The following is a 27,999-nucleotide window of genomic DNA, read 5'->3' as shown; positions in this document are numbered from 1 at the left end:
TGCATAGAGTTTTGTAAACAAAAGCCTGTCATTTTGGCCACGTTGGAAGTTAGCACGTCAGAGTGATTATTTTATATATAATGTTGAATTATAGGAAAAGTAGTAGTGGGCTTTTTAATTTAATGGTAATAGCATTACACGGAAAATGGCTGCTGATATCATTCCAATCGTAAATCAACCGATATATCAAGAAACCAGCGTTGTTTCACAAGTTGTTGATGATACGTTACTATATACATTGAAGACTTTAATCAAGAAATATAAAAAGCGAATGGGTGACACCGATGACTTTTGCGTTGTTTCAGGGGGACTTCAACAGTTTATTAACAAACAGGAAAAAAAGATGAGTGTTGGAGATCAAAATAAACGTGGACTAAATGTCAATAATTTACCGGTAAGTTAAATTTTGATTGTTTGAAACGAATTGCCTAAATGCCAGTAAACAGGTAAATGGGCTACCTTTGGACTTGATATTACGGATTGGATATAAATTGAAAGTGCAAAAGAAAATTAAAATCCTTTTTAATTTGGTATTATCTTAAGCACATATAGCCGCGTATTTATCAAATTAAAAATGCCACTACACATAACTTCTTGTTGGGGTTTTTTTTTTTCTAAAATTAAGCCCCCCTAGTTTGTAAGATTGATTCCAAAAAAAAGTTTTCTATCTGCTATATGGGATCTATAACAGTAAGATTACTTAAATACTTATTTTAATATAGGTTTTACATTTTATCCTTAATTTTCAATGTGCATGCATTTACTTTTAATATTTATATCTATACAAATATATTTTTGTTAACAATTTCAAAAATTCCTTTTTTTTTCTGTAAATTTAATAACATTTAGAATATGTATCCCAAATGGATTATTACCTAAAATGTTAAAAAATAATAATTTACACATGTTGTGCATATGTTAATTCTATCATATTATCAATATTTTCAGGTTAATGTCAAAATTAAGATATTTTCTTATCTGGATGCCATTCAGTTGTGCAGAATATCAAGAGTGTGTAAGGAATGGTATGACTTGACTTCTGACAACATACTCTGGAGTGAGATTTTAGAGAGAGATATTCGTAGCTGGAATGTGATCAGCCATAGGACAAATCCGGGACTGTACAAAGAGGTGGAGTCGGAGTGGAGCAACAAAGAAATGTAAGATACACATTTATCAAGCATGTTTATAGGCATCTACCGTACAAAGTTATATAAGTATGAACAAACATTGTAACATTGTATTCTAATTTGGTTAATAGTTTCATCTTAGATCAGTATATATACAACAATTTACATCACAATTTTCTCAAAATCCCAGTCTAAAACTTTAACAATATGTAAGGAATGAAGTTTTGAGAGCAGTATAGTGTATAAGAACAGTTGATTTTAATCAGATATCGATCAGACTGACATTTTGTATGTTTAAGTGCCGATCTCTCTTTAACTTCCTTTGTCATGTCCTCAGATACCTGCACTGTTCACCAACTACAAATCATCTTATGCATGAAGAGAATGCTTTATTCAGAAGCTTCACAAGTATGATCCGTTCTTTCCTACCTAAAAAGACCCCAAAGATAGCCATGTTTGGACCTGGATTGGAATCAGGGACGCTGAAAATTGTTCCCTTAATTATCAATAATACAGACATGCTAAAGACTGTGGGAGTTGCTCCAGGGGAATTTACTGGTAATAACAATTTTTCAACATGTCTCAGTATTCTTTTCATAATTTTTTTCAAATTTTCTTTACAAGTGATCAAGGCATCATGTAAATTCATGGTATAATATCATTTATGTTATGTAGGAGTAGGAGCAGGGTTTTACCTGAAGATTCCAAGCGGGCAGGTATTTCAGTTGGCCATTTTATATTCTGCTTCATCAAAAGTCCGAAAGACAAGACGTAAAAGGTTGGAAAATAATAGTCTGGTTGAATTAGTCTCAAAAGACGGAGAACAAGTTGTGGAACTCAAACCAGCAGTAAGGGCTTGCTGCTGTGCAATGGATGCATTCATCTATGTTGTAGATTCAACAAAAGGAAACCGATTTGGTAAGAATGAAATTTTTGATAAATATATGTTCAAAAGCTAATTGTATAACTACAGTATCTTCAATTTTTGACGATGCTCATTGACTTCATTAATTTGTCTTGTAATACAAGAACAAGAAGACTATGACGAGTTAATGGCTGTGGTCAATGAGAGATGGTCTGCTCCACATGTCCCCGTCTTGATCATGTCCTGTACACCCACCAATCAGCAGCAACGAATTCCCTGTATAGACGTCATAAAGATGTTAAACTTGTCATCATTTAACAGACCATGGCAGGTAAATAAAAATGTTTAAATGATGTACATAGTTTTCATGGTAAACTTGTAAGAAAAAAGAAACCTTAATGATTTAGTAACTCTTTCCTTCCCTTGGTTGACAGGTACAGGATGTGAATGTAGACATGTTGACAGGTGTGATTCCCAGCATTCAATGGTTGATTGAACAGTCCCAGAGACGGTGATTGTCAAGGCAATGCTCTCTAACAGTTCTGACGATTTAATCCAAATGGTGCACATCGTCAAGATGAATAGAGAACCACTGTGTGTTATTATACAGGAGTAAACATTAGGCACTGCAGGTTCACAGAACATCTACCAGTGAATGTGATACTTTCACACAAAATGCTGCCTTCTTTTGAGATATACATGTACCTTTTTTGAAAAAATTGTGAGGATAATGTTCAGTGACTTTATTAATACTAAACACCGAATGCTGCCATTTTTGTAACAACTGTTACTGCATTCTTCTGTCCAGTGGTTAATGAATACACCAAAGACTGTGATACTTACGCTTACTTACTGTGTCTTATTTTTTACATACATGTGAAGGATGAGATTATTAAAATGTTATCAGTAATATAAATCAATATTTTAATTTTTTTATGTTTAGGATAAATTCTGTTGTCTATACATGTAGTTTAGTTTTAAATTTTACAAGAAGTATTCTTTGTAATAATTTTTCAGTTTCTGGTCAAGCAATCACTTTCCGTTTGGCTAACTGACCAGTGCGATCACACGTTTGACAATCCTCTTGCATCCTATTTAATAAGTGACTCTCACTACTATTGTAAAAGTGGTTATGAACGCGTGGGGGAAATTTATACTAATTATGCAGAATGCTTAAAACCGCGTTAGATACCCCACATGTATGGTAAAAAGTTAAAAAAACTTTACAGAGTGGTAAAACACACATCCATGTACAGTATTTAGCAACCACACATACTGTTAGACCATAGAAAACGCGAACTTAACCATCAGTGTAGAAAACCACTTTTACAGTACATGTATTACCACACATTTGCACGACGGCAACATCATCCACACAATAAAGTATAAAACAATGTGAACTTTTGTTCGTGTTGTGTGTGGTTAGCCATCTGCTTGCATCAGGCAGAATAAATTTAACTCATTTTTTATCAAAATTTCTATTTTTAAAGACTATACCGTTAGTTATATATGAATAGAGCCGAATAAGTCTTCCAAATATGTTCATCATTTTTAACAAAAAGAACATAGTGAAGTGAAAAATTTCTTTCGATTTGCCAAGTATATTTTGCATTATAGAGCTTGTTTTCTAGCAGTTTTCCTAAGGAAACAGTGAGCACAGGCTTGAACAAAGAAAATATTTATAGCTAGTATCCAAGACTAATAACTGACAGAGAATTAGCATCATTTGTGACATCATATACTGCCAACGAATGCAAATATATGAGACAAATGGATGAAAAACTATATTTTTTATCAATACCAATACAATCTAACGTACATGTACCTTAAACAATTTTGAAAATGTGGATTCATGCATGGGGCCAAATTTGACACATATATAGTCCTTATTAAATTTACAACTGTAGTAGACAATATGGTTTTATATAAGGGCACACATGCCTGGCTAAAACACCACTCAAGTAATAATTTGTTGACACCATTTTAATTTAGAATTATTCAATGGTATAACAGCTGTTGACATTAAATGTAAAATATGCATACTCAGTCATATTGTTCAAATGAGATCTTTATCGAAAACAGGATTATACCTTTTTCTATAGGACTAAAGCCTTTATAATTATTTCATGAAGACTTTCACAAAATCATTTTCCACTGTAATAATTCTGATAAATTGATAAAATAACATACAATTAAAGTAAGACAAACATATATGCTTATCTATCCACATGACAACATCACAACAATGACAAGGTCCTCTGACAATCAAATAACGCTGGTAAGATGTTTGGGCTCGGGACCAATTCTGGGAGATTTGTCAGTTCAGATATTTTTTTGTGTATACATCTATCAGAATGTCACACAGTGACGAAATGCACCTTACACCTTCCTCTGATAGCACTTTTTATACAATGGGAGATATCACAGAATTCTGGGTCTTTTTTTAGACCATTCACAATCTACCACTGGAAATGAGTTTACACCTATCCATCTTTTTTGAGAGAAAAGTACATTTTCTTGTTGATGGTTTTTTTCTCGGGCTGAATCTTCTTCAGGTACTTTGTAAGTGTGCTTGTCATCTCTTCCTTGCTCATGTTCACTTTCTTGGATTTGAATTTTTTCAGCAGTTCTTTTGCTGTCATTGGTTTTCTCATCAAATATCGGCGAATTGCCTCCTCTGTTATTCCAGCACTACAGAGAAACATATTGAATCGATCATATCAATTTCTTAGTGATTTTCAAAAAGTAAATTACACAAATAATTAACTTGAAGTAACCTAAAATCTATTTCTAAGCATAATGTCTTATTATTTTGAAATTTTTATACATCTGAATGCCCAAGTATGGGTATTTCCTTTTATAACTAGCCCATTTTTGTATTTTTTCATCAGTTTTAATGCATACCTAGTTGCCTTGCCACTCGCCCCTGGGCTTTCTGTTCTGGACTTCTTTGAGGAGACATCTTCTGATTCTAATTTCCTTTTCAATGCTACAGTAGAGCATTTCATTTAAATAAAAGAATTAAAGAGTGTTATAATCATGTAACACATGCATACATGTATTTTCAACTCTAAAAAATAAGCTGCTAAAATTTGTGATAAATCTGTAGTTAAACAGTGAAAAATTTTATTGTAGTTTGTACGTATTACTATTCAACATTGTTATACCCCTGTAAAACAGTTACTATATAATTCTATATGAAAAAAAGTCCAGCATTTTGACTGTTGGATTGGAACCGTTAGATTGGAACTGTTTACATCGACTGTTAAAAACGACTGTTGACCTGTTACGTCACATTCCGCGAAAATGTGTCATTGATTAGAAGGGATATAACAAAACAGTTGTTGACTGGGGTCGAGGGCAACAGTTGATCTGTCAGACCGGCTCGCAAACTGTTGCCCACAGCCTTTGGCCTTGGGCAACAGTTTGCGAGTTGGTCCGACAGATCAACTGTTGCCCTCGACCCCAGTCAACAACTGTATACTGGCACAATATCAAGATCACTTGTACGGTACACAAAATCATGCAGGTACATTTCATGTAACACATGAATTCATTTAAACCATAAAAATGCTTTTTTCAGTGATTCATGCAGGTATGAATTATTGATCAAATGTAGCGAGCATTGCAGATAAAATAAATAATGAAATTATTTTCTGCAATTATGGCTACCTTCATAGCCCACATGAATCATCGAAAAAAGCATTTTATTGTTTATATTTACATCTCTTTTTTATTAAATGAAAGAAAAAGTGAGCAAGCTCACATAGCCCACTCTCCCCAATTTCTTGACAATACTAAACATAATGAATGGCTGGGTATGCATTAAACACAAAATTTTTTTATAAAGGGGCATAACTTCCAAAAAAAACTCCATCTATTATAGTTCTATACTTTTTCTTTAATAAAAAAAGAATAAATTCAAAAGTGCCAAAATTTGGGAAAAATAAAGAAACTGGAATTTCCTGGTAATATGCACATCTACAAACTGTCCTAATTCCCTACAAACTTTCCAGAAAATTATGTTCACTGCTTTAAGAGAAGTTGTGCTTGCAAAAAAACAGGACTGAAGGACTGTAAAATCTGGTAGATTTTTTATTTTTGGTTGTGTATTGAACCCTGAAACAGTAGAGGGGGCATTTTAAAACAGAAAATCTGGTCTTTTTTCATTCTAGTGGATGAACATAGTTTGAGCACAAAAATATTTATGTTTATCAAAATATTAAGCAAAAAACGGAGAAAGCAGAAACTTGGGACAAAGTATAAACTGGATCATGTAGATTTCAGCCCTGTCAGTTTCTATTTAGCAGTTTTCTTAAAATATAGAGGAAAAAAATAATCATTTGGTATCTTATGATGTATCATGCAGTTTCATCAATCAAGCAAATCTGGCTGAGGTAGGGCCAGTATTTACCGGTACTTAGATACAATGTATGTGAAAACCACTCAAAAATAGAAAAGGGGAAATCAAAATCCAAAGCTCTCTCTATGCTATATATTTACAGGAACATCAACCAGTGTAGTTATTTGTTTGCTCTTCTGTTTTTTATGCAGTTGGATAACCAAGATTAGGCCTCACATATATTTAGCTATCTCTGTTACATATCCATAGTTTCAGGCTGAGAGGACCAGTGCCTCACAGTTATATGTACCAGGGGTACTGCAATTTGTAACCAGCTTAATTTACCCTGCCTCTTAATTTTGAGAAAAATCTTTACATACGAATTTTCTTGCTTTTAATACTTTACCTTTTTTATCATCTCCATCCACTGTGCCGGGAGCGCCAGACTGAGGTACAGGAGAATTTCGCTCTTTTTTTCCTTTCTGCAAAATTTTACACCCTTTGTGTATTATTATATGCATTGTAATCAATTCTTTATCCAAGCATCTAATTACCAGGTGTTAATTTCCTTAAAAAATCTGAAGTTTTACATTTGAGAGAAATAAACTTTTAAAGATTTAGTAGTATATATAAAACAAACCTGCATGAAAATGACAGAGGCCAGGTTTTCCTCCCTTTCTATATCCGAGTCACTCTCTGAACTAGAACTGCTACTGCTATCTGTACCTAAACAAAATCATCAATAGTCCAAAATTAATGATAAAGCGAGACAAAGTCTTTTTCCCTTAATAGTGACAGTAGTTAATTAAAAAAACGGGTGAAAACCATTGTATTATATTATATTTGACCCGTTTTATTTTTGCCCCTTTTGCCCTCATTGTTGATGTGCAAATTTAAGACTGGGCGAATTCCAATGTCTCAAATTATATCTCTTTTCACACTACTGTATCTTGGCGAATTCAAGACTGGGTGAAGCCATTTGCAAGTGTAGAAGAAGCAAAAATAACCCTATATATAGTCTTGGTATTGCTTGCTCCCCTTGTCTGCACTGTTTTGGAGAAGGCAACTTTCAAACCTTAGATATGTCATGACGTCAGGCAATAATTATTCAAAAACTGGAAAAACAAAATGTTATGTCTTTGTCCATTTAGTAAGAAATTTTTTTACCCATTTACATGTAAAATTGTGTTCAATTGTTGTTGCATTAATTTTTGTTGCTGTTACATTGTACATTCAAACCAAAGACACTGAAATCGTCTGGAAAATAGTATTACTGTAAGCTGTGATTTTAAGATATAGATTGCACCTCCTGGTGGTCTTCAAATGATTTATGTGAGCCATAAATACTTAAAATTTAAAAACGATTAGATATACTCTGCATTGATATATACATGTATTGTCCGTAAAATACATGTATACTAATAGTAAAAAACATTTACCATCATCTTTCTTCTTCTCTTTCTTTGCTTTTTCATCCTCCTCCTCTTCTTCAGCTTTCTCTGATTTCTTATCTTCCTCCTCTTCGCTCTCCTCTTCAGAATCAATCAGTTTCCTTAGACCTCGCTCTTCATCTACTCCTTTTTCTTCATAAACATCCTTCTTCTCTCTGTCTTCCATTTCATCATCACTGAAAAATTAACCTTTAATATCATATCTCTGAAGCATTCGGCCATTTTTGTAATCAAATGTAACCCAACCCCAAAACCCAATTTCTGTTGTCAAAATGACTCCTCCCCCTGTCTCCTGATCTTTACCTGCTTGAGTCTGTGATGTAATCCACCTCCTTGTCATCAAAATCCCCTTCATCGCTTTCCTCAACTGCCTCATCATCAGAATTGTGTTTGGCATTTCTTTTCCCTTTAGCATTTTTCTTTCCTTTCTTTTTCGACTTGGGATCTAAGCAACAAAAATTAAACAGTTAAGGAGAGAATCATTTATGGAGGATTTACCATATATCTGGGAATTTTTGGTGTGGCACAAAATTTGCAAAAATAGGAAAAACATGTAACAATTTTTATTAGCCTCAGTCTTTTTTTGCAATTTAAAAATTTTCTTACAGCAAACAATACAGAATGCATTTATTGGGCATTTAAAGCTGCTTGGTCCGATTTTTTTGTTATTACCGTTCCAAATTTTTTTCCATACAAACCATTTATGTTAGAAAGTTACGAACTTTCTCCTATTTACACCAGCAGAATCAGTCTCCTTTCAAAGTTAGAAATATTCAAAGTAAATAAAAATAATTTTTTTTTGGCAAACGGAAAAACAAACCAAAATGCATGACGGGAATGTTTAAAAAATGAAACCGCTTGGTTTCGTCCCCCAAATGATTGGGATTATTCAACCCGCATGCTATGCATCGATTGTAAAGAAAGCAGACTTCAGGAATATTAGCGAACAAAACGTACACATTTTTATTTCTGATCATTTCGACCTTTATTTAAAGCGATGTCAAATTCGTAAAACAACCATACCCATCTCGTCGTCAGGGGTGAAATTTAACATAAGGCGAAATAACGCGGTACCTTTTAATGTCGTTTGTTTTGTTAGCAAATTTTGTATGTATTTTTCTTCATTGAAATTTGGCATAATTGACGGGTATAACTACTGCAATGTCTATTATTATACATATACTAAGCATAGCTTTTGTTTAAAAGCGTGCATAAAATTTGATATAAAATCGGACTAAGCAGCTTTAATATTTTGCGTATTGACAGTGATCACGAAGCAAAATTTAGATCATTGCACAAATTACTGGATATACGGTACCCTGATTGTCAAACAACTTCAAAGCCCAATGAGGCCCAAATACAAATGTAATTTTAGGGATAACTCCTGACCAGTACTTCTGAATTTTTTCTGGCCCATACTTTTTACATATTGCAGTAATTTCTGAGAAATCCAAAGATTTCTAAATGAATCAGTCCACACTTTGTTTGAATTTTACCATCATCATCTTCTTCTTCAGGTCCCTCTCCATCTTCTTCATCCTCATTCCCATCATCAGAAAAGTTAGCCCATTCTTCATCCTCAGTAATCAACTGCAAATACATGCAGGTGAATGAAAATATAAGCATCGGGCAGTAAGAAATACAAATCTTTTATCAAAACTATGCTTTTATTTGAAATTTAGGAAAGCAACTCTGGATCGCTAGTCAGAGTTTCTCCTATCTTAAAACGATATGAAGTAAAAATTCATTAGAATAGCATATCATTATGAAAATTTTCTTTTTTACCTCCATAGATTTTGGAATTTATTTTGATTAAACATTTGCTTTTCTTAAGCCAACTTGAAGTTTGACCAAAATACATTCATCAAGGAACCTACAAATTCACTTTTTTCCTTTTTCTTGGACTTTTTAGTCTTTGTTTTGACTTTTTCTTCTTCATCAGGATTAGTTTCATCATCTTCATTCCTGACCCGATTTCTAACCATTACTGAGAACAGATTTAAAGTTTTGTCTCGTCTGCAAAGTCAATTACAAAATATCATTGAAATGTCAATTACTTAAATGTACTTTACATATATAAAATATACATATTTAAAGAAATACTCTTTTCTAGAATGGAAATCCTGCTATTTAAATCTACAAAGAATTACCAGTAAATACATGCAAATATAAACTGCTGATTCAAACACTATCAACCTTATGTGACTCCACAACATTAAATTACATGTGTATTTGACATTGATGATGTTAAAATTTATTACCTTTAAGTTTATTTACGTAATATTTCTTTTCTTTAACACACAAAGTGGTGAAGACAAATTATCATACCGCTTACGCGCTGTATTCAATTTTTCTGCACCACTTGCTGTGTTATTGAACAAAAAGCATCCCAAAATAAGCATTCAATGCTTAAATACACATTTTAATTAAAAATCGCACTTGAGCAAGCATGTGCTCAATGTTTCCCAGTTAAAAAACTGTCAGAAAACATCCCTATTTTGCTCAAAAACTTTAAATCATCATAATGAGACAAACCTCATGATGTCATTTCTACATTGTGATGTCATTGGAGTGATAACCTTTGGCATACTTATTTTGAATATGATTTCAACTATCTTCAACCTTACTCTTAAAGCTCTATATATGTATACTACTGCCTGTAGTCCTTTGACCCAGTGGTTCTAGAGAAGTAAAAAATGTGAAAAGTTTACAGTCAGACAGACGGACAGACATGGCCGAAGGACAACATATGATCAGAAAAGCTTTCTTAAACCTTTGGTTCAATTGAGCTAAAAATAAAATGAATCAAAAGTATTGTGTAAGATGATCAAAGATGAATAATGTTCAACCTGCTGAATTCTTCCTCTGCCTCCTCTGAGTTGAGGTATTTGTACTTGATGACGGGACTGAATGTGTACCACTCCTCTACTGGGAAAGCCTCGAAAGCCCCGTCAGCGCACTGAGTAAAAATATAGTAGGAAGTATTTTCTGTGATTGTTCCCTCCCGCACTCCCTTCATTCTGAAAGCATATCAAAATCATACATGAGGAGTTGAAGAAGAGTACATCAACTGCACCATTATAAAGATATTAAGTTAATGTATTTCGTCTGTAACCTATTTCATTTCATATTGATATTCATTGCCTTACTTCTTCATTTCTTTGTTTTTTCCAATTTTTAGAATCCATGGCTGGGCTTCCGGCTTGTATTTGCGTGACACAATTCCATACTTTTTGCGCCTGGCCTCTTCTTTCTGCTCCCGCCCATACTCACTCCCAGCTCCAAATTTTGGGGCAACATCAATGTCATAAGCTGACTTGAACTCTTTATAATTATTTTCTCTTTCCATTCTAATCGGTGTCTAAAAAAACATTTGATTATAATGATTAGGCATCTTCATTCAAATTAGGTTCATTTTGATAACATATTAACTTTGATTTATGAACATTACAATATATGATTTGAAGTAAAACTTAGTTTTGATGCCATATAATTTAATTCAGATATCAATAACATATTTGACTTGCCTGACTCATTTTGACAAAGTCAACATCATTTCCAGTGCTGAACTTCATCATTTTGAATTTCTTTTTCCTGTCTCTAGATTAAAAAAAGAAAAAAGATGCTAATTTGGGAATTTTGTTTCTCCCACTCCTACTCACAGAAGAGAAGAAGAGGGTAAAGATGAAGGATACAGAAACAAAAAAGAGGCCCAGGGGACACATTGCTCACCTGAGTAACATTTACCATAACTCTAAACAAAGCAGCTTTACAAAGTCAAATACAAATATTTCAGCCAGTGGTGTTTCAGTGATGTGTCAACAATTAAGAATCAGAATGCTTTAAAATACATAATGATACAGCAAATTGTATCATTGCAGTTCTTAATAAGAATATTTTTAAAGATTTTTATCCACATATTCCTACACTGATTTTTTAACCTTTCCCAATACTCATTATAAGTTTGAAGGCAGGTCATGACTAAAACAATTCAAATTCAAAACTAGAGGTACTGTGAGCAAGCTCACAAATAATACTCCCAGCTAAGAAAATATGATAACTCAAGTACCGGTATTTCTCTACGGGAAAATAATGGATGCACCATTTTCTAATAGTGACCTTGAACTTGCAAAAAATGACCGAAAAATCTCACAATCAGGAAATGTTTACAAGTCACAAGCAATCTTTGTGTCAGTTTTTAGCTTCTAATCATTTTCCTTTACAAGATATGGCCTAAATGACCTTGATTTTGCATAACTGAACCTGGATCAAATTCATGACAAAAAGTGATCTTTATGTGAAGTAGAAACGTCCAATGTTTCTCCATAAAAAAAGTATAGACCTGACAAAATTATGAACTTTTTCTTTCCAATGACCTTGAACTTGCCCAAATGACCTTGTGTCAAAATCATGACACACCCTCAGGTCATAAGCAATCTTTGTGCAAAGTAAGATCTTTCAATGGTTCTCCCTAAGAAACATTTATGATAGACCGAACACAAATTTTGCACTTTTCCTTCAAGTTACCTTGAACTTGCCCAAATGACCCTGGGTCAAAATCATGACACACTTTCAGGTCAGAATCAATCTTTAAGTGAAGTAAGAACTTCCAATGTTTCTCCATAAGAAAGATATGGACTGAACACGATTGCACAGACGGACGACAGATTATACCCCCCCCCCCCCAAAGTTTGTTTATGTGGGTTATAACTATATTCTCCAGATGTCCAGGGATCACATTTTGAAAAATTACCAATTAACACTGCAGCAAATTATCTTAACCTTAATGAATTGTAATGTAAACATAAATGTTGATTATCTAATACTAGATAGTAAAACTTACATAAAGTTGCATGTTTATTACAGGCATAAATATTAAAATTTGAAACATAAAAACTTGCTTACTTTGGCACCCTCACAGTAAACTCTTGAGTTGTGCTGTTAGATGATCCTGGCTGTTGAAAAAAAGAAAGTCACACTGAGGGTTTTTTTCACACTGAGGCATGCAATTAGACGACCTTTTATGTTTATCCATGAATTATTTCCACAGAAAATATGGTAAATAATTCCAAATGTAAACGAGGTTTTAAGGCGCTGTAAATCGCTGAGTGTTTTTTTTTTTGTCAGTGACATATATACATATTTTAGATATTAAAAAATAAACACTAGTTTTTATGTTATCTTGAAAATGGGGCAAAAACGTGTGCTGGGGTTTTACTTTTAAGAACTTCGTTGTAATTATGATCAGATCAGGGTTATAAAGTACAAATAACAATTTTAGAATAATTCTAAGATATTACTTATCGATATTATCTGGTAACATTATATATGAAGTTAAAATTGACCTAAGAAATCATGTACTGCATAATTTTGGCAAGACTTTCGAGAGGTGTATATTAGTATATGCATCCCTGGTTTTGTTTTGTTGTTTTTTTTTGCATTTGAGGAACTGTTTATAAACATCTACAAGTTACTGTCAAGCTAAATATTCCTACAGGTCTGCAACTGCCGGATAATAACGTTGAAAAGAAAACCCAAAGTTTTTTAAGAACGTCTGAATGAATAAAATATGTTTGTTGATTTTTCTGGGTAAAAGAGGGGACGTGTTAATAAGGGTGCTGGTCACTTCGCCCCAAAGCCTAAGCGCCCTATGCACGAGCGCCCCAAATTTTTCTTGGCACCCCAAGTGTATCTCACGAGCGCCCCAAGTATATCTCACGAACGCCTTAAATGTTGGTTTTTTTCATGATTTAATTTTTTTTTATGTATGAGCGCCCAAAAATCACTTTCGCTTACAGTACGTGTATATTAATTTGAATGATATGATGTGAACAAAATTTTTCGAGTGCTTCGAACGGTTAATCATGATTAATTTTGTTTTTTTATGAGCGCCCCGAAATAAGTTATGTATTAATTAAAATATTAGAATCATTCTAACAAGGCCTTGGACTTTCAGTTAGACATAGCTAATATCTATTTCTTGTGTCAACACAAGTTAAAATGACGCTGGTTTCAAGAGATATCAACACTGATTGCGTAGTTTTAGCTCAAAAGCCAGACAAATCTTTTTGATTTTAAAGAGCCATGGCTGAGTGGCCAGCAATGAAATAGACAGGCCGATGTCACAATGCTGTTTAACACAATTACCCAAAGTTCAAGCTCTTGTTAAAATTCTATGAATGTAAAGTGCCATTTTTTTTTCAAGTGCTACACAAATTGCTATTCATGCTTGATTTTTTCACAAGCACCCCCAAATTATTTTCACTATTTATTATTTTGAAAGTATTTTTTTCAAGTTATAAGCGATTATTTATTAGATTTTTTTTTTGAGCACCCAATATTTTGAATATTATGAGCTCTCCTTATTTAAACAAAAATTACGAACGCTGATATAAAACAATGACAAATATTTAAGTAAACTGTTATTTTTTTTATATACAAAGATCAAAGCATGAGCAATGAAATTGATATTCATCAAACAATATGGCGATTATCTACCCAATTGACTGTCAAGGTAGCACATTTTGGGGCGCTCCGGATAATAATTAAGGTGTTCGTTTAATGAGATTCCATTGAAAATTAATTAAGACTAATACTGAGCGCAGCGAGAGGCAGGCAAAGCCCGCCTCGCGAAGCGAGGATTAATGGTAACACATATATATAAGAAAATGAGTGAAAAATGAAAGTTGAATCAGGGGTACTAAGGCCAAAAAAATTTTCTTCCAGCCCTGGGCGCCGCCATATTGGCAGCCATTTTGTTTTTAAAAAGTTAGTTCGATCATTGATTGACTGGTACTTATCGATGTTTATTGCCCCTAAACTAGCTTTAATAAGTTCCAGTGTTTCAATAGAAGGTAATTTGAATTAAAAGAAATTAAAAAGGAAACCAGATAAGTTTCAACAGTGCTTCAATCAAGAAACACGAATTATTCTATGTATGTCTTATCAAATTATCAGATGGAAGATACATTAACGTCAAGAGACTGATCTTTTAGATTCTGAATAAAGTATTCAATTTTATTACATTGGCATTCATATGAATTAAATTGATAAACAATGAAAGAAGAAATTTTAAAAAAATCGGAATCAAGCAACTCTCTTCGGCTACTTCCGAAGACAAAACTTGAACGTTTTACGTCTGAAATATGACGTCATAATGTAGACTGAGCACGCGACGTTTAGTTTAACTTTGACGAATGATTTGAGTAGGCAACCATGCTGGCGGATCCTACTTTTCGCATTTTAAATAGTTTTTATTATACAAAAATCAAACTGCATTGTGTTAAATCTGCGCTTGGTTCAACGGTCACACCGTTTACATATTAAGTAAAACCATTTTGGAGCGCTCGTGTATTAATTCAAACTTTTGGACAAATACACCAATGTTGATTTTAGTACAAAATCGAACAATCTAATTTTGGGGCGTTCATGTAAATGATGCATATTTTACAAAAAAGTGAGATTCTCCAACATACATTTTAAAAGCAAAAGTAGGTTTCAAAATAATTATAACACATGTAGTCAGATATTAACTTTATAGCAACATAGAATTGTGCAAACTTAGGTAAACTTATTTTGGGGCGCTCGTGAAAATGATATCCAAATGTAGTTTTAACAAATTGTAGGCAACTTTAGGCACTCGTGAAAATAATCCAACAAGATTTTAAGCAAAATTGAGGTAGCACATTTTGGGGTGCTCGGGAAAATAATCTAAGTATGTGTTCATTGAGATTCCATCGAAAATTTTAAGACAAAATCAGGAAAACCATTTTGGACCATTTTGAAAATGTTGATTTTAGTGCAAAATTGGACAATCAAATTTTGGGGCGCTCGTGCAAATTATCCAAGACGTAAGGTGTACTGATAATTTTATTTTGGGGCGCTTGTGATTATATTTGGGGCGCTCGTGAAAAGTAATTGGGACGCTCCAAAAAAAATTGGGGCGCTTTGGCTCTGGGGCGAAACGACAGTAACCCGTTAATAAGAATAAGAAATCTTGGAAAGTTTCATTTCAGTTGAACAGAATAATTTTTTTATGCTACAATATTTGTCGGTCTGTAAAGATAAGTGGATGAAGTATTTCCACTATATATCTATTTATAGAAGTATTTATCTGTAAATGAGGCAAATAAATATCCATATTGTAAAAAGAGAAGGGATTCTGTTGTTTCTGTTTAGTGTTACCTGACTTGCCGTGCTACTTGTGGCCATTGTCAAAATTTCTCTAAATCGGAAATAGTAGATTTACTTGATATAGTTTCGTACAAAACTTATTATGACTGTTATGCTTGACAATTCTATAATTCACATCTAAAATATCTTTAAACGTTTTGATTTTACACACTTCATTAGTTTATTTCAACAATTCATTGGATGTTACTTATGTATGTGAAAATTCGAAACAACGAATATATGGGGCACTTCGATTTACCCAATTACAGAAATAGACCTTAATAGACCAAACGTAAACAATGGCAAGAAACGAGGAGAAACAGCTTGGAAGACTAAATCGTTATTATTTAAAGAGACAGCACGATGGTAAACAGCGCAATCAGTGAATTTTTAATGTCTTAGCAGAAATCTATGGCACGCCAAATTCACGAAAATGAGCTAAACATAGTTTCACAGACGATAAACTAGGTTTATCAGCTGTTAACTATAGTTTACGGATCCTAAACTATAGTTTACGATTCGTTAACTATAGTTTACATCTGTGAAACTATATTTCACGAATGTAAACTATAGTTTACGAATGATAATCATAGTTTATCTATCTGTAAAAAACGTTAACAATAGATTTTGCTGATAAATATAGATTCACATTTGTTAATTATAATTTACCATCGTAAACTATAGTTAAGAGTTGTTAATTATAGTTTCACAAATCGTGAAACTATATTTATCAGACAAATTCACAAAAATGAGCTGAAAATAGTTTCACAGTCGATAAACTAGGTTTATCGACTGTTAACTCTAGTTTATGGATCGAAACCTATAGTTAACGACGTTAATCTATATTTCATGTCTGTAAACTATAGTTAACGCGATAATCTATGTTTCACATCTGTTAACTATAGTTAACACTGAAAATAATTTGCGATTGTTATTAAACAAAGTTTATCTGATAAATATAGTTTCACCATTGTGAAACTTTATGGTTAACAAATTTAACTCTAAACTATAGTTCACAAATCCAAATTGTACATAGTTTATCTGATAAATATAGTTTCACAATCATGAAACTATATTTTCAACTCTAAACTATAGTTTACGAATGTAAACTATAGTTTACAGATGTGAATCTATATTTGTCAGCAAAATCTATTGGTAACGTGTATTTCCAGACAGAAAAACATAGATTTGCATTCATAAACTATAGTTTACAGACGTAAAATATAGATTAACGTCTGTAACTAAAGTTTTCGATCTGTAAACTATAGTTAACAGCAGATAAACCTAGTTTATCGACTGTGAAACTATGTTTTGCTAATTTATGTGAATTTGGCGTGCTTTAGATTTGTAAACCGTAGTTTACTGATCATAAAACCCTATTTATCAGATAAACTATGTTTAACAACCACAAATGATTGTTTTCAGTGTTAACTATAGTTTACAGATGTGAAACATAGATTATCGCATTAACTATAGTTTACAGATGTGAAATATAGATTAACGTCGGTAACTATAGTTTACGATCCGTAAACTATAGTTAACAGTCGATAAACTTAGTTTATTGACTGTGAAACTATGTTTAGCTCATTTTTGTGAATTTGGCGTGCCATAGAAATCACAGGCATGCTCCTTATCGATATATATGGTCGAAGCACAGGCACTTGTTTCTGAGAAAAAAATTTACCCTATAGTATAATAATAACATTATAGGGTAAATTTTTTTCTCAGAATCAAGTGCCTGTGGGTCGAAGGTCCTAAAATCAACAGGGTCCAAATTTCGACGGTGTTCATCTTTTGTTTACATCTTTTCGCAGGAACAAGCAATTTTTTATACATATGATGCTATGATAGACTAGCAATCAACTGGCCCAGTATTTAGTAAAATGTACTTCAAACAAGTAAGAAATTAATTTATGAAGTTTTCATAACAAAAAACGGCAAATTTTGTTAATCCAACATTACCCTGAATTTAGATCATCGTAATACAAAAATATAAACACTATGACGAACCCCATGATGTATAATCTGCAAGGACTGAAGATTCATTAATGAAAAACAATTAATGTTGTGATGATAAATTTCACTGATAAGATATGAAGAGTAATCGTCGAATTTAGGACTTATTAATGGTGACACCCGTAATTTTGTTGATGAATTTATACTTTGTATATTGAAATAAAAAAATGTAAAAAGGTTAATCAACTTATGTTAAAAGAGCAACATATGATTGATATTCATGATAAATGTCTTAGCTATCAAAATTATTGCTCATTTAATCTGAAAAGAAGACTTATAGATTAAGACTATCGAAATATGGGCACACAAGGATATATATATTATATATATATTTTAGATTTAATATAGTCTTTTAAAATATTTTTTTATTGTCAGAAATGAAGAGAAAAAATCCAAAACGACCAAAGCTGGTGAGTATAATTTTCTTCCTCTTCCATTATGAAGTTGTAGTGATGATAAACTCCGGCTTGGTTAAAAACAGGAGGCTTCCTATTTTAAAAACTAATTACAGTGATTTTGGCTTATCATGCAAGCTAGTCTACCAGGATTGCAGCTGGGTCCAAGGGACACTGGCTAGTGCGGATATAAACTCCTCAGTGGTAGATGCTGCTGTCACTGTCACTGACAGACAATTCCATAGTGACTCTCAGTGATTGCGAGAAGAAGGAATTTTTGTAAGCCTTCTTGGTGGCACAGGCTGTCGATCTGTATATATCTATGTAACAGAATGGAAGAAATAATAACGGACCAGACTGGTATTCGAACCTGGGCCCAGATAGCTCAGTTGGTAGAGCACCTAATTAGAGATTCAGGGGGCCCAGGTTCAAATCTTGGTCTGGTCCGTCATTATATTTCTCCAATCCTGTTACCTGTAGATTAGGTGCAGTGACCAACCTCTGGAACTGACAGGTTTGAACTTTTGCCTGGGGAATTAGCTAGCCTGGGGTGATTTTCGAGGGCAAATATCATTTAAGGAGGGAGGAATATGACGGTCAGACCGGTTTGAATACTGACACTAGATAGCTAGGTTGGTAGAGCACCTGATTGGAGATTCAGGGCCCCCTGGTTCGAATCCCAGTTTGGTCCGCCATTATTTCTCCCATCCCATTACATTATATGGCTACCTCTGGTTCATCAGGTGTATATATATATATAATATCTGTCAGGATTAATGCTTGTCCACAAGGTAGTGCTGGATCTTATAACATTTTATAGAACTAGACAGCTAGTTTTTCTATGCTGGATGGATCGAATCCCATTGTAGTTGGTCCAATAATGCCGTTATACACCCAGGTGATAGAGGTATCCAAGAACTGGTTGAAGACGAACTGGGCTGCTCTACACTGTAAATGTTTAAGATCCTTTGTTAGCATGGCCAGATAGGGATTCCAATCAGTCCAAAACTAGCGCAATTTTTTGTGCGCCGTAAATTGCAGTTTTTTACTATGGAAGGCACTGTAGCTCCCAGGTCGTCCATCCGATTTTTTTCAGACCAGGAGCTACAGACCTGCAGCTAGTCTCTTCCGAATGTGCTCCTCTTCATCAAATAAAAGGCAGCTAGATACATGTATTATTTACACCAAAGCTTGTATATAATACATGTATAGTGGAAAATCAAGACCCGGGGACCAATACTGGGGCCCCCAGAGGGGTTCAAAGTTCAACATTAAAATATATAGGAAAAAATGTTTAAAAATCCCCCCCCCCCAAAAAAAAATATTTCTGGATCTGCTCATGACTGGGGCCCAAGGCCCAATTTAAGAGGGGTTCAAAGTTTTACAAAGAAATGTATAGGAAAATGTTTAAAAATCTTCTTCTCAAGAACTACAGTGTTATAATTTGTGAGATTACTATGCAAGCATCTGAAGATAGTGTAGATTCTAAATTTTTAAAACTATGACCTACAAACCAATAATGGGGGCCCAGCAGTCAAAGTTTGACAGAAATATAAAGAAAATTGTTGAAAAATCTTACAAAGCCTCTATCTGTAATAATTCTATGCTTGCATACTAAGATAGTGTAGATTCAAAATTGTTAAAACAGTTACCCCAAGGCCAATTATGGGGACCCAAGAGCAGTTCAAAGTTCAACATAGAAACAATTAGGGAAAATGTTTTAAAATCTTTTTTTAAAGAACAACAATGCTACTATTTGTGAAATTACTATGCAAGCATCCTCAAATAATGCAGATTCTAAATTGTAAAACAATGACTCCAAGGCCAATACTGGGGCCCCAAGAGGGGTTGAAAGTTCAACATAGAATTAGATATAGGAAAAAGGTTTAAATCTTCTTCACAAGAAATACAATGTTACATTTATTTATTTTACTGTGTAAGCATCATCCTCTATCTTCATATCCTCATATCAAGGTCAAAGTGACCTTCTTTCACTTTTAATTATTATTTATAGCTCATTTTACTATTTTGTTATCTTTATGATGTCAAAAAAAGTTGGCTTCTTTTTATGTATTGTTTAATATATTGTCAAATACTGGAATATATGAGAGCAACACAATATCTTTAAAGAGTTTTATATTTAAACATTTCAAAATAGAATTATATACAAAAATTGTTTAGGTGAGGGATGTGGCCCATGGGCCTCTTGTATTTCATTTTTAAGGGACTTTAAATTCAAGTCTTGACTATGATTTGACCTCAAAATTAAAAACTTTATTTTTCTAATTTTGATGTTAAGAATGTTTAATATGGATACTTTTAATTCTTTGTCAAAAAAGTAAGATACAGAGTTTGAAAATCTTTGTTTTGTAAACAAAGCTCGAGCTTTGTTATGGTTTACACATGTATGTTATTGGTATAAGTCTCAATCAAATGTTGCTTTTTTGGTTTATCATATCATCTATGAACTCAATAAATCAGTTAACCTTATTTGCCACGAGTCTTTTAGTCAAAGAAATGGCAATTCCATACTTTACATTTTTTGTAAACAAATATAAGACTCAAGCTTTGTTTACATAACAATGATTTTTTACCTCTGTATCTCTCTTATAACTTGACTTCTATCATTCAAATTTTGGTCAATCATTCAAAATGAGCAAGTAATTAAACCAATATCTACATAAATAAAGAAAAAGAAAAATTTGATCTAAAATCGTGTCAAAGTCCCTTTAATATCAATTTGAGTAATGTAGCTCAGTAGGTGGGATGGCCAACTAAGGTTTATTGGGTTCAAACCTGGATGATGATGACATATCATTACATGTATAGAACTATAGTTTTGAATACTAGGTCAGGCAAAAATGTTTCCACTAAACCAATATATTTGATACCACTGACAACAACCAATTCTGCCAGGAAAAAAATTGTATTTAGGGCAAATAGTATGAATCTTGTACTGTATATCTGGTCATTTTCACGATCTAATTTTTGCTTTAAAATACATGTACAATAAGCAGAAATTATATCCAGTATTGTTTGCTATTAAAAGGTTTTTTAATTTGCAAAATCATAATCATAAAAGTTACAATTATTTACCCCATATTCAATAATTTTGTGCCTTCCAAAAAGAAACCTGAATATACAATACAACATACATAAAGTTTGATGTAGACTGTGCTTGCTAGTTCAGTGTTTGGGCTCCCATCTCACCCCTGCGAATGTTATTGTCATTTAAATTTTAGACCACCTGATTTTATTTGACCCTTTCAGTTTCGCAGTAAAAATCATGCCTCGTGTTTATAGTCTATTTCATAGAAACTAGGTACATGTACTTGTAAGCAAATATAAAATCTAGAGGTTTATTCATTTTAAACTTTATCTTCATTATGTTGGATAAAATGTGTTCTAGAAATAAATGCGACAATACAAAAAATAGTTTTTGTCTGATGTTGCAACAATTAATATGCTTGTAGAGACCCCCCCTGAGGATTAATTTTCGATCCGCGCCTGATCTAGTAATAGCATCAATAGTGAAACAGACTATACTATTTTATGCAGAATGTCCCTTGAAAATGGCTCGATATACTAAGTTTTTATGCAAAACAGAAAAACATTATTTTTCTAAAAACATGGTATTGCACATCATAAGCATCAAGCATGGCTATGATTTTTTAAGCAACCCGATGTTTATATTGTCAACCACTCTACACGTGGCTGAACACGAACGATAACTCTGTTCTGAATGTTATCGTTTAATGTAAATAAGCGCTAGATGGTGAAATAAGACATACATCTTAAAAGGTTTTCACGTTTTGACATAAATCCATGTAGGATATGATATAAAAACGACCAGTACTTACGTATTTTGAGAATATTATCCGAACACTTATACTTCCGCTCGAAATTTCACAGGAACTGAACAAAACTCGGTGAAGTCTCGTGAACTTTCATTCGAGCACCTCTGGATTTATTACATACTTAGCAACGATAAAGAAAACATTCCGAACACATTCGCAGGGGTGCATCTACAGACAGAATGAAGTTTCTCTACAATTTCATTGTTTTTGCAGGAGGCACTAAATTCTGTTGAGGATATAAAACATTGGATACCAAGCCTGAAGAAAGATATAGACTTTCACCTAAAGGTAAGCATAGATTTTATTTAAGTTTTGCTTATTTGTGTCAATTATGTTAAGAAATTAAAAATCATACTTATAATATTTATCATTATAGCAGTTGCAAGTTCCCTGCTATCCAGAGAGAAAGATTGCTGAAATAAATAAGAAGATAGACTATCTGAAGAATGAATATCAAGCCTTTACTAAGAAACTAAGAAAACTTGACCCCAGCCTAACAGATGTACCATGGACAGAGAGGTCTTACCAGCAATGTGTAACAGAGGAAAACCTGCGGAAAGGTATCTTCTGCTAATTGCTTTAGAATACATCGGGAACTTTAAAGATTGAAATTCTTTAGTGCCACATTTTTTTGGTTATATTACATCATAACTTTTTTAAACATTTTTCACATTCTATGGAATGTTTTCTTTATATTTATATATTATATACATGTATATAAATGATATTCTTTACTTTTGACTCCCATTGGCATGTTAATAATTTACTCTTCAAACAAAATCATTCTATAATCCTTTTTTCAAATTTTGTTTTTTTTAAATTTGATATGTATATTGTAAGAGTTAAAAATTAGCTCTTGCACTTTTTCATCCGTTTTTACCATGTAATTTTCATTTTACTTGTGTATTAATTGTAGTAATAAACATGTATATTGTATTTTTTGCAGAGCCTCTACACAAGAAAATGGTGGACTCTACAAAAATTCCTAGTGCTTTTGTTCCTATTAAGACTCCCATTCTTGACAAAAACATTTCTGCAGAACACTCAGATACTACAGTCACTAATACTGATTTTTCCAATCATCCGGATACAATGGATGCACCTTTGCAATTTGTTAAAAATCAAAGTCAAGTTACAGGCCATAACAGATTAAATCTTGCAAATTCCAGCTCAGAAAGTGAAGATGATGGGAATAACACATAATAAATTTATGAAAGTTCAACAATTTCTTATTCTTTTTTTTGTTAATAATTGTGAATATTTGAAAATTTATGATAAATGAAAAAAAATATTGTCAATTTTTCTATTTTTGACATTTTGTTAGTATCAAGTATTTTTGTACAATGCTCAAGACCAATATACAAGTACTTAAATAAGGAATAAGGAATCTTTCTTTGAGTATTATGAGATGATAATTTTGGTCGGGGCGTGATCAAATCCAATAAAGCCCGAAGGGCTTTATGATAGATTTGATCACGCACCGACCGAAATTATCACCTCATAATATTCAAAGAATGATTCCTTATTACTTATATTTATATAATTTTTAGCAATCGTACGATTAAATATTTAAATATATATAAGCAAACCCCGCTGGTGATTCAATTTGGTGTCATTTGTATTATGGGTTATATAGTACAAAATCGTTACGTAGTGTTATCACAGGCAAAGACACTGGAAAATGTAAATATATAAATATATATATTCCTACAAAGAAAGCATCTTGTTGGTTCAGTTCTGTGTTGGCTCACCCAAAAAAGATCAAACTGAAAATGCCAATCTCGTCTTACAATTTATTAACTACAAATGATATGCAAGTAAATAGTTCATAGATAAAATAGCTTGTAACAGTGCATAGTTCAAGTAACAAATTTGCATAATTGTAAAATTCTTTGGACAATTTGCTTGAAATATTCAAACATCTTATAAAGAGTAAGTTTGAGGTACATTAACAACATCATAAAATATCGAATTATCTAAAACTATGACATAGTATGACACAACCTTTAGAACTATCAAGATGGCCAGTAAACTGGATCAAATATTATTTTTTTTCTCAAAACTCCATACCTCTCCTAAAAAAACATAGGAATGTACTAGTATCTTGAATGTTGAAAAGAAAAGATTCACAACACTGTTGAATAACATGAATATTTTTTGAGTACGTAAATAAATTGTATTTTACAACAAGAACCTTACTTGAATACATATTATTGAAATGTAGACTTTCTTTTGAAAAAATAAATGCATGTATTAACTCTATACACAGTTGAAGAGCTTATACGGTAGAAATATATGTACATGTATTATAATAAAATGTATGCTTTCAAGTAATGTGTAAATTTAAGATATTCCATTTTACCAATTATGTGATAAATAGTTTTAAAAGCAATTTGAAATTCAGTTAAGAATTATGCTTATTTGTTCTCAATTTTTTTTATTTTGGGGTGGGTGGGACAGGCTGAAATCCTGTAGGTTGATGCAGATATAGCACAAATGTTTCGTTACTTACAAAGACTCACATCAAATGAAAGAGTAGGGTATAAAATTCCAACAGATTGAATGTAATAGCTACAGCACTTTACTTTAGCTTGCTCATTATAGTACATAAAGATGGCGGGTACCAAAAATACATTGTCAATATGCAATAAATATGGATATCTAAAATATTGTTTTACCATGTACCGGTACCATATAGCCAGGGTATAAACACACAGTGTAAAAAATAAATATAATTGAATCAGTAAAAGTCTTGTAACATCTGCGACTCTTGAGTATTTCAACAGAGTGGGGCTCCCAAAAAACTGGAATTAATCAATTCTAGAAAAAGGTGCAAACTTTCCAGAGATTATTTTTGTTTCTGCAACAATGGAAATGTATGGATTGCTGAACTTTGATATTCTTGGATTTGTCAGTTGACTGCTTTCCTTTTGTCTTGGCAAGATGATTTGATGAAGAGTTTTGTTACACAATGGTTTCCGGAAGAACTGCTATCTGAATGTAGGGCTAAAAGAGAAAGAGGGAATATGAATACACTTGAGACATTGCTAGATTATGCAACGGAACAATTTGTAGAACATTTGATTTTCAGTTGCATCAGTATGACTACTCTTAGACTAACTAGATATTTAACCAAAAAAAAAACCAACAAAAACAAAATCAGAGATGCATAAAAAATAATAGGGTAATGGGGGTACAAGAAGATAAAACCTCATATCATTCATGCAAACATCACTGATTGGTAGCCGAGCACTGTATTAAGAAGATTGAAAAGGGTTTGGTGACTGCAGGCAGTAAGTTTTACCTTGGTAAGGGAGAAGAGCTACTGGATACTTTCTTTTTTCTGACAAGGCCCTAGAAAGGAAAAAGGAAGAGAGGTGCTACATAACAATCAGGTACACACATAAGCATTAAAGGGTGTTAACTGAATTGAAAGATAATTTTTTTTCAACATGCCAAAAACTAAGAGGAAAATGTTCTGCTGATGCATTCATATCTGTAGTTAAACAAACATTTCATATTGGATAAAATAATTAGCATTAACAAAGTCTGTGATAGAACTTTTACAAAAAAGAGAATATTGTATATATATATAAGAGGATTCTGACTACATAATTTACAGTATAAGAAAGTCACCAGTTATACATCCAGCAAAAGCAATAAGATATATGTTAATGAAGCGTAGTATATAAATCTCAAAGTGTACTAATTAAAATTCAAGATTACTACATTCACACAGAGCATTATCTAATGTCACCTAGCTGCACTGAAATAACTTACAAGGTTGACCTGTGTTTGTTTGAAATTAAGATGAGCATACAAAAGGACCCCAATGTCCTTATGGCCAGCATCCATGGCAATTTTCAGAGGAGTGCAGTTGTCCTATAGGAATACAACATGCAAGTACAACATCAAAATGCAGAATACACAAATAGAACCCCCAACCAGGAGCCATGACAACACTGTCTTGGCTTGCTGGGCTGGAGATCACTGTCTGTCACAGAATATGTACCGGGTACAGACAGCCAGCTCCATCAACCAAAAACACAAGCAGTAAACTACAGCAAGCAGATACAGACAGAAGTTAGAAACATGCTACATCTGAATAAAGGGGTTCCTAGCTTTTATGTCAAGGGTATATTATTCTATCTCACAATTTGTGCTCTGTATACAGTGAATGTAGACATTATATTCAGATACATCTTTTTTGTGCATAAGTAATATCTGTTTTAGTTGCTTGTTATGATATTATAAAAATATAAATTTATCTTGCAAATTTACAAAATACAGGATTAATATACAATAGCCTACATATATAACTTCATAAACATCTGCTTATCTATGCACAAAATTATCAAAATCAAATACCGGTACTGAGTTATTGGCATGTTTTTTTCCCTTCAAATGCTGTGTAAGAATCTCTTATACTATTTGATCCGAAAAAACTGATTAATAGGAGTTTACAAATACCAAGTCTATATTTGGTAAGTATTTTAAATGTTGTAAGGTGACACTATTACCCAAAATTTTGATAATAAATAAAACCTCTGATTTCATGTTTCTAACTTAAGTCTCTCAACAGTATTTAATATGGAAACATTCAAAATCTAAGAGAAAAGAAAATTACATGACAATTCTGAAATAACAACATTAATAAAGTGTCAATTAATTACCTGGCTTTTTTATAAATCACAAGACCTAATGAATTTATTTTATGAATTTAAAACGGAAATAAAATTCACCAATTAAAAGTATATGGCATATTTTTGGTGAACAAAATTTGAAAATTTACTTTGATTTGTTTCACTAATTATTAAATGTATGCAAAGATATCTATAACGTTCCTGCAAATAAATTCCTGCATAAGATTGATACTGTAACCTTATCATTTACTTTCCTGACTTAGAAAAGTTTACAAAGCTTATAATAATTTCACTTAAAATAGGTTATTTGATTCATTTTTTGATAAAACTCAAAATTTAAGAATGATAAAACACAAGGATAATTAAAAAATTATTTAAAAAACATTGTGAGAGCAGGTAAGTTAGAAAATTATGGTATAAAATGCAAAACACAATCAAGATGTCTTGATTGTCTCTTTTAAATAATTACCGGTAAGATATTTTGGACGTAAAATTACTATGACAAAAGACTTTAATTGGGTTGAAAAGTTTCATTTTTACCTATGGTACATAAAATGTTTATAACTGCGCCATATATACATGTACCTTAAATAAGAAATTTAAAAAGCAGCCAGATAAATAATCACAAAAAAAGGAAATTAACTATACTGAAAATTTTCCCTCTCCAAAATAATAAATTTACCAACAGTTTTATATATATGAATTATAAGGTGCAGTTCAAAAGGACCGTTTTAAACATGTTTGCAAGAGGTGAAAATCTTACGTTATCAGCGATAGTGGCATCACAATCAGGGTGAGCCAGCAGAATTTTGACAATTTCGGTGTGTCCGTGCTCGCATGCACACATCATGGCTGTAGAGCCCTCATTATCCTGGGCATTCACATTAGCACCGACATCCAACAACATCTGCACCATCTCCTTTCTACCCTGACTAACCGCTAACATGAGTGCCGTCTGCCCGTCCTACCAAAACAGTGTTAAATGACAGTGTGATGAGTAATACAGCCACAACCAATCTGACAAGGCTGAGAACCAGTCTAATATCAAACAAGGAACCAGTGTATAGTGATGAATTATCTCTGTATCAAACATGCTGAGTAAAAATACATGTTTATTTTCATGCCTCA

The 27,999-nt window shown here is 32.7% G+C and overlaps 4 protein-coding genes across 19 annotated transcripts in view; 2 read left to right on the top strand and 2 right to left on the bottom strand.

Annotated features, from left to right (window-relative positions):
- Window position 1: 1 nt before the first annotated feature.
- LOC128168046 (F-box only protein 4-like) lies at window positions 2-2,915 on the top strand. The gene is made up of 6 exons (XM_052834129.1): window positions 2-394; window positions 949-1,160; window positions 1,468-1,688; window positions 1,806-2,048; window positions 2,160-2,326; window positions 2,430-2,915. Exons 1-6 carry the CDS (start codon window positions 146-148, stop codon window positions 2,508-2,510), a joined length of 1,173 nt encoding a protein of 390 aa, XP_052690089.1. The 5' UTR covers window positions 2-145; the 3' UTR covers window positions 2,511-2,915.
- A 1,045-nt stretch (window positions 2,916-3,960) lies between these two features.
- Window positions 3,961-16,047, bottom strand: LOC128168045 (general transcription factor IIF subunit 1-like). Its single transcript, XM_052834127.1, has 13 exons — window positions 15,973-16,047; window positions 12,694-12,743; window positions 11,316-11,388; window positions 10,938-11,149; window positions 10,638-10,808; window positions 9,666-9,804; window positions 9,285-9,378; window positions 8,092-8,233; window positions 7,777-7,964; window positions 6,978-7,063; window positions 6,744-6,819; window positions 4,900-4,984; window positions 3,961-4,686 (listed from the first exon to the last, which is right to left on the bottom strand). Exons 1-13 carry the CDS (start codon window positions 15,997-15,999, stop codon window positions 4,479-4,481), a joined length of 1,551 nt encoding a protein of 516 aa, XP_052690087.1. The 5' UTR covers window positions 16,000-16,047; the 3' UTR covers window positions 3,961-4,478.
- A 115-nt stretch (window positions 16,048-16,162) lies between these two features.
- Window positions 16,163-24,284, top strand: LOC128168047 (uncharacterized). The gene is made up of 5 exons (XM_052834130.1): window positions 16,163-16,326; window positions 18,352-18,386; window positions 22,442-22,516; window positions 22,605-22,788; window positions 23,175-24,284. The coding sequence occupies exons 1-5, from the start codon at window positions 16,260-16,262 to the stop codon at window positions 23,429-23,431; spliced, it is 618 nt and encodes a 205-aa protein (XP_052690090.1). The 5' UTR covers window positions 16,163-16,259; the 3' UTR covers window positions 23,432-24,284.
- The window catches only part of LOC128168043 (KN motif and ankyrin repeat domain-containing protein 2-like), a 21,799-nt gene continuing 17,807 nt past the window's right edge, over window positions 24,008-27,999 (bottom strand). For 12 of the 16 annotated variants that reach the window (XM_052834121.1, XM_052834115.1, XM_052834117.1 and 9 more), the window contains 4 exons: window positions 27,635-27,835; window positions 26,009-26,110; window positions 25,533-25,582; window positions 24,008-25,234 (listed from right to left, as the gene is read on the bottom strand). In XM_052834121.1, coding sequence (XP_052690081.1) covers window positions 25,219-25,234; window positions 25,533-25,582; window positions 26,009-26,110; window positions 27,635-27,835 — 369 coding nt within the window. In that variant the 3' untranslated portion in view covers window positions 24,008-25,218. The remainder of the gene's footprint in view (window positions 25,235-25,532; window positions 25,583-26,008; window positions 26,111-27,634; window positions 27,836-27,999) is intronic. The other 4 variants (XR_008241290.1, XR_008241291.1, XM_052834124.1 and 1 more) reach the window with 3 other exon arrangements.

This window comes from Crassostrea angulata, chromosome 10 (genome assembly GCF_025612915.1).
Source record: "Crassostrea angulata isolate pt1a10 chromosome 10, ASM2561291v2, whole genome shotgun sequence".
NCBI lineage: Eukaryota > Metazoa > Mollusca > Bivalvia > Ostreida > Ostreidae > Magallana > Magallana angulata.
Note: the sequence above shows the minus strand (reverse complement) of the source record. Positions and strands in the feature narration are given on the sequence as shown.

Coding starts and splice junctions, on each gene's coding strand:
- LOC128168046 (XM_052834129.1), top strand. CDS start 146: ATGGCTGCTGATATCATTCCAATCGTAAATCAACCGATATATCAAGAA. Junction 395..948: donor TAAATGTCAATAATTTACCG/GTAAGTTAAATT, acceptor CAATATTTTCAG/GTTAATGTCAAAATTAAGAT. Junction 1,689..1,805: donor TGCTCCAGGGGAATTTACTG/GTAATAACAATT, acceptor TATGTTATGTAG/GAGTAGGAGCAGGGTTTTAC.
- LOC128168045 (XM_052834127.1), bottom strand. CDS start 15,999: ATGGCCACAAGTAGCACGGCAAGTCAG. Junction 9,379..9,665: donor AAAAGGAAAAAAGTGAATTT/GTAGGTTCCTTG, acceptor ATGTATTTGCAG/TTGATTACTGAGGATGAAGA. Junction 6,820..6,977: donor CCTCTGTCATTTTCATGCAG/GTTTGTTTTATA, acceptor AAAATTTTGCAG/AAAGGAAAAAAAGAGCGAAA.
- LOC128168047 (XM_052834130.1), top strand. CDS start 16,260: ATGGCAAGAAACGAGGAGAAACAGCTTGGAAGACTAAATCGTTATTAT. Junction 16,327..18,351: donor TTTAAAGAGACAGCACGATG/GTAAACAGCGCA, acceptor TTTTATTGTCAG/AAATGAAGAGAAAAAATCCA. Junction 18,387..22,441: donor ATCCAAAACGACCAAAGCTG/GTGAGTATAATT, acceptor TTGTTTTTGCAG/GAGGCACTAAATTCTGTTGA.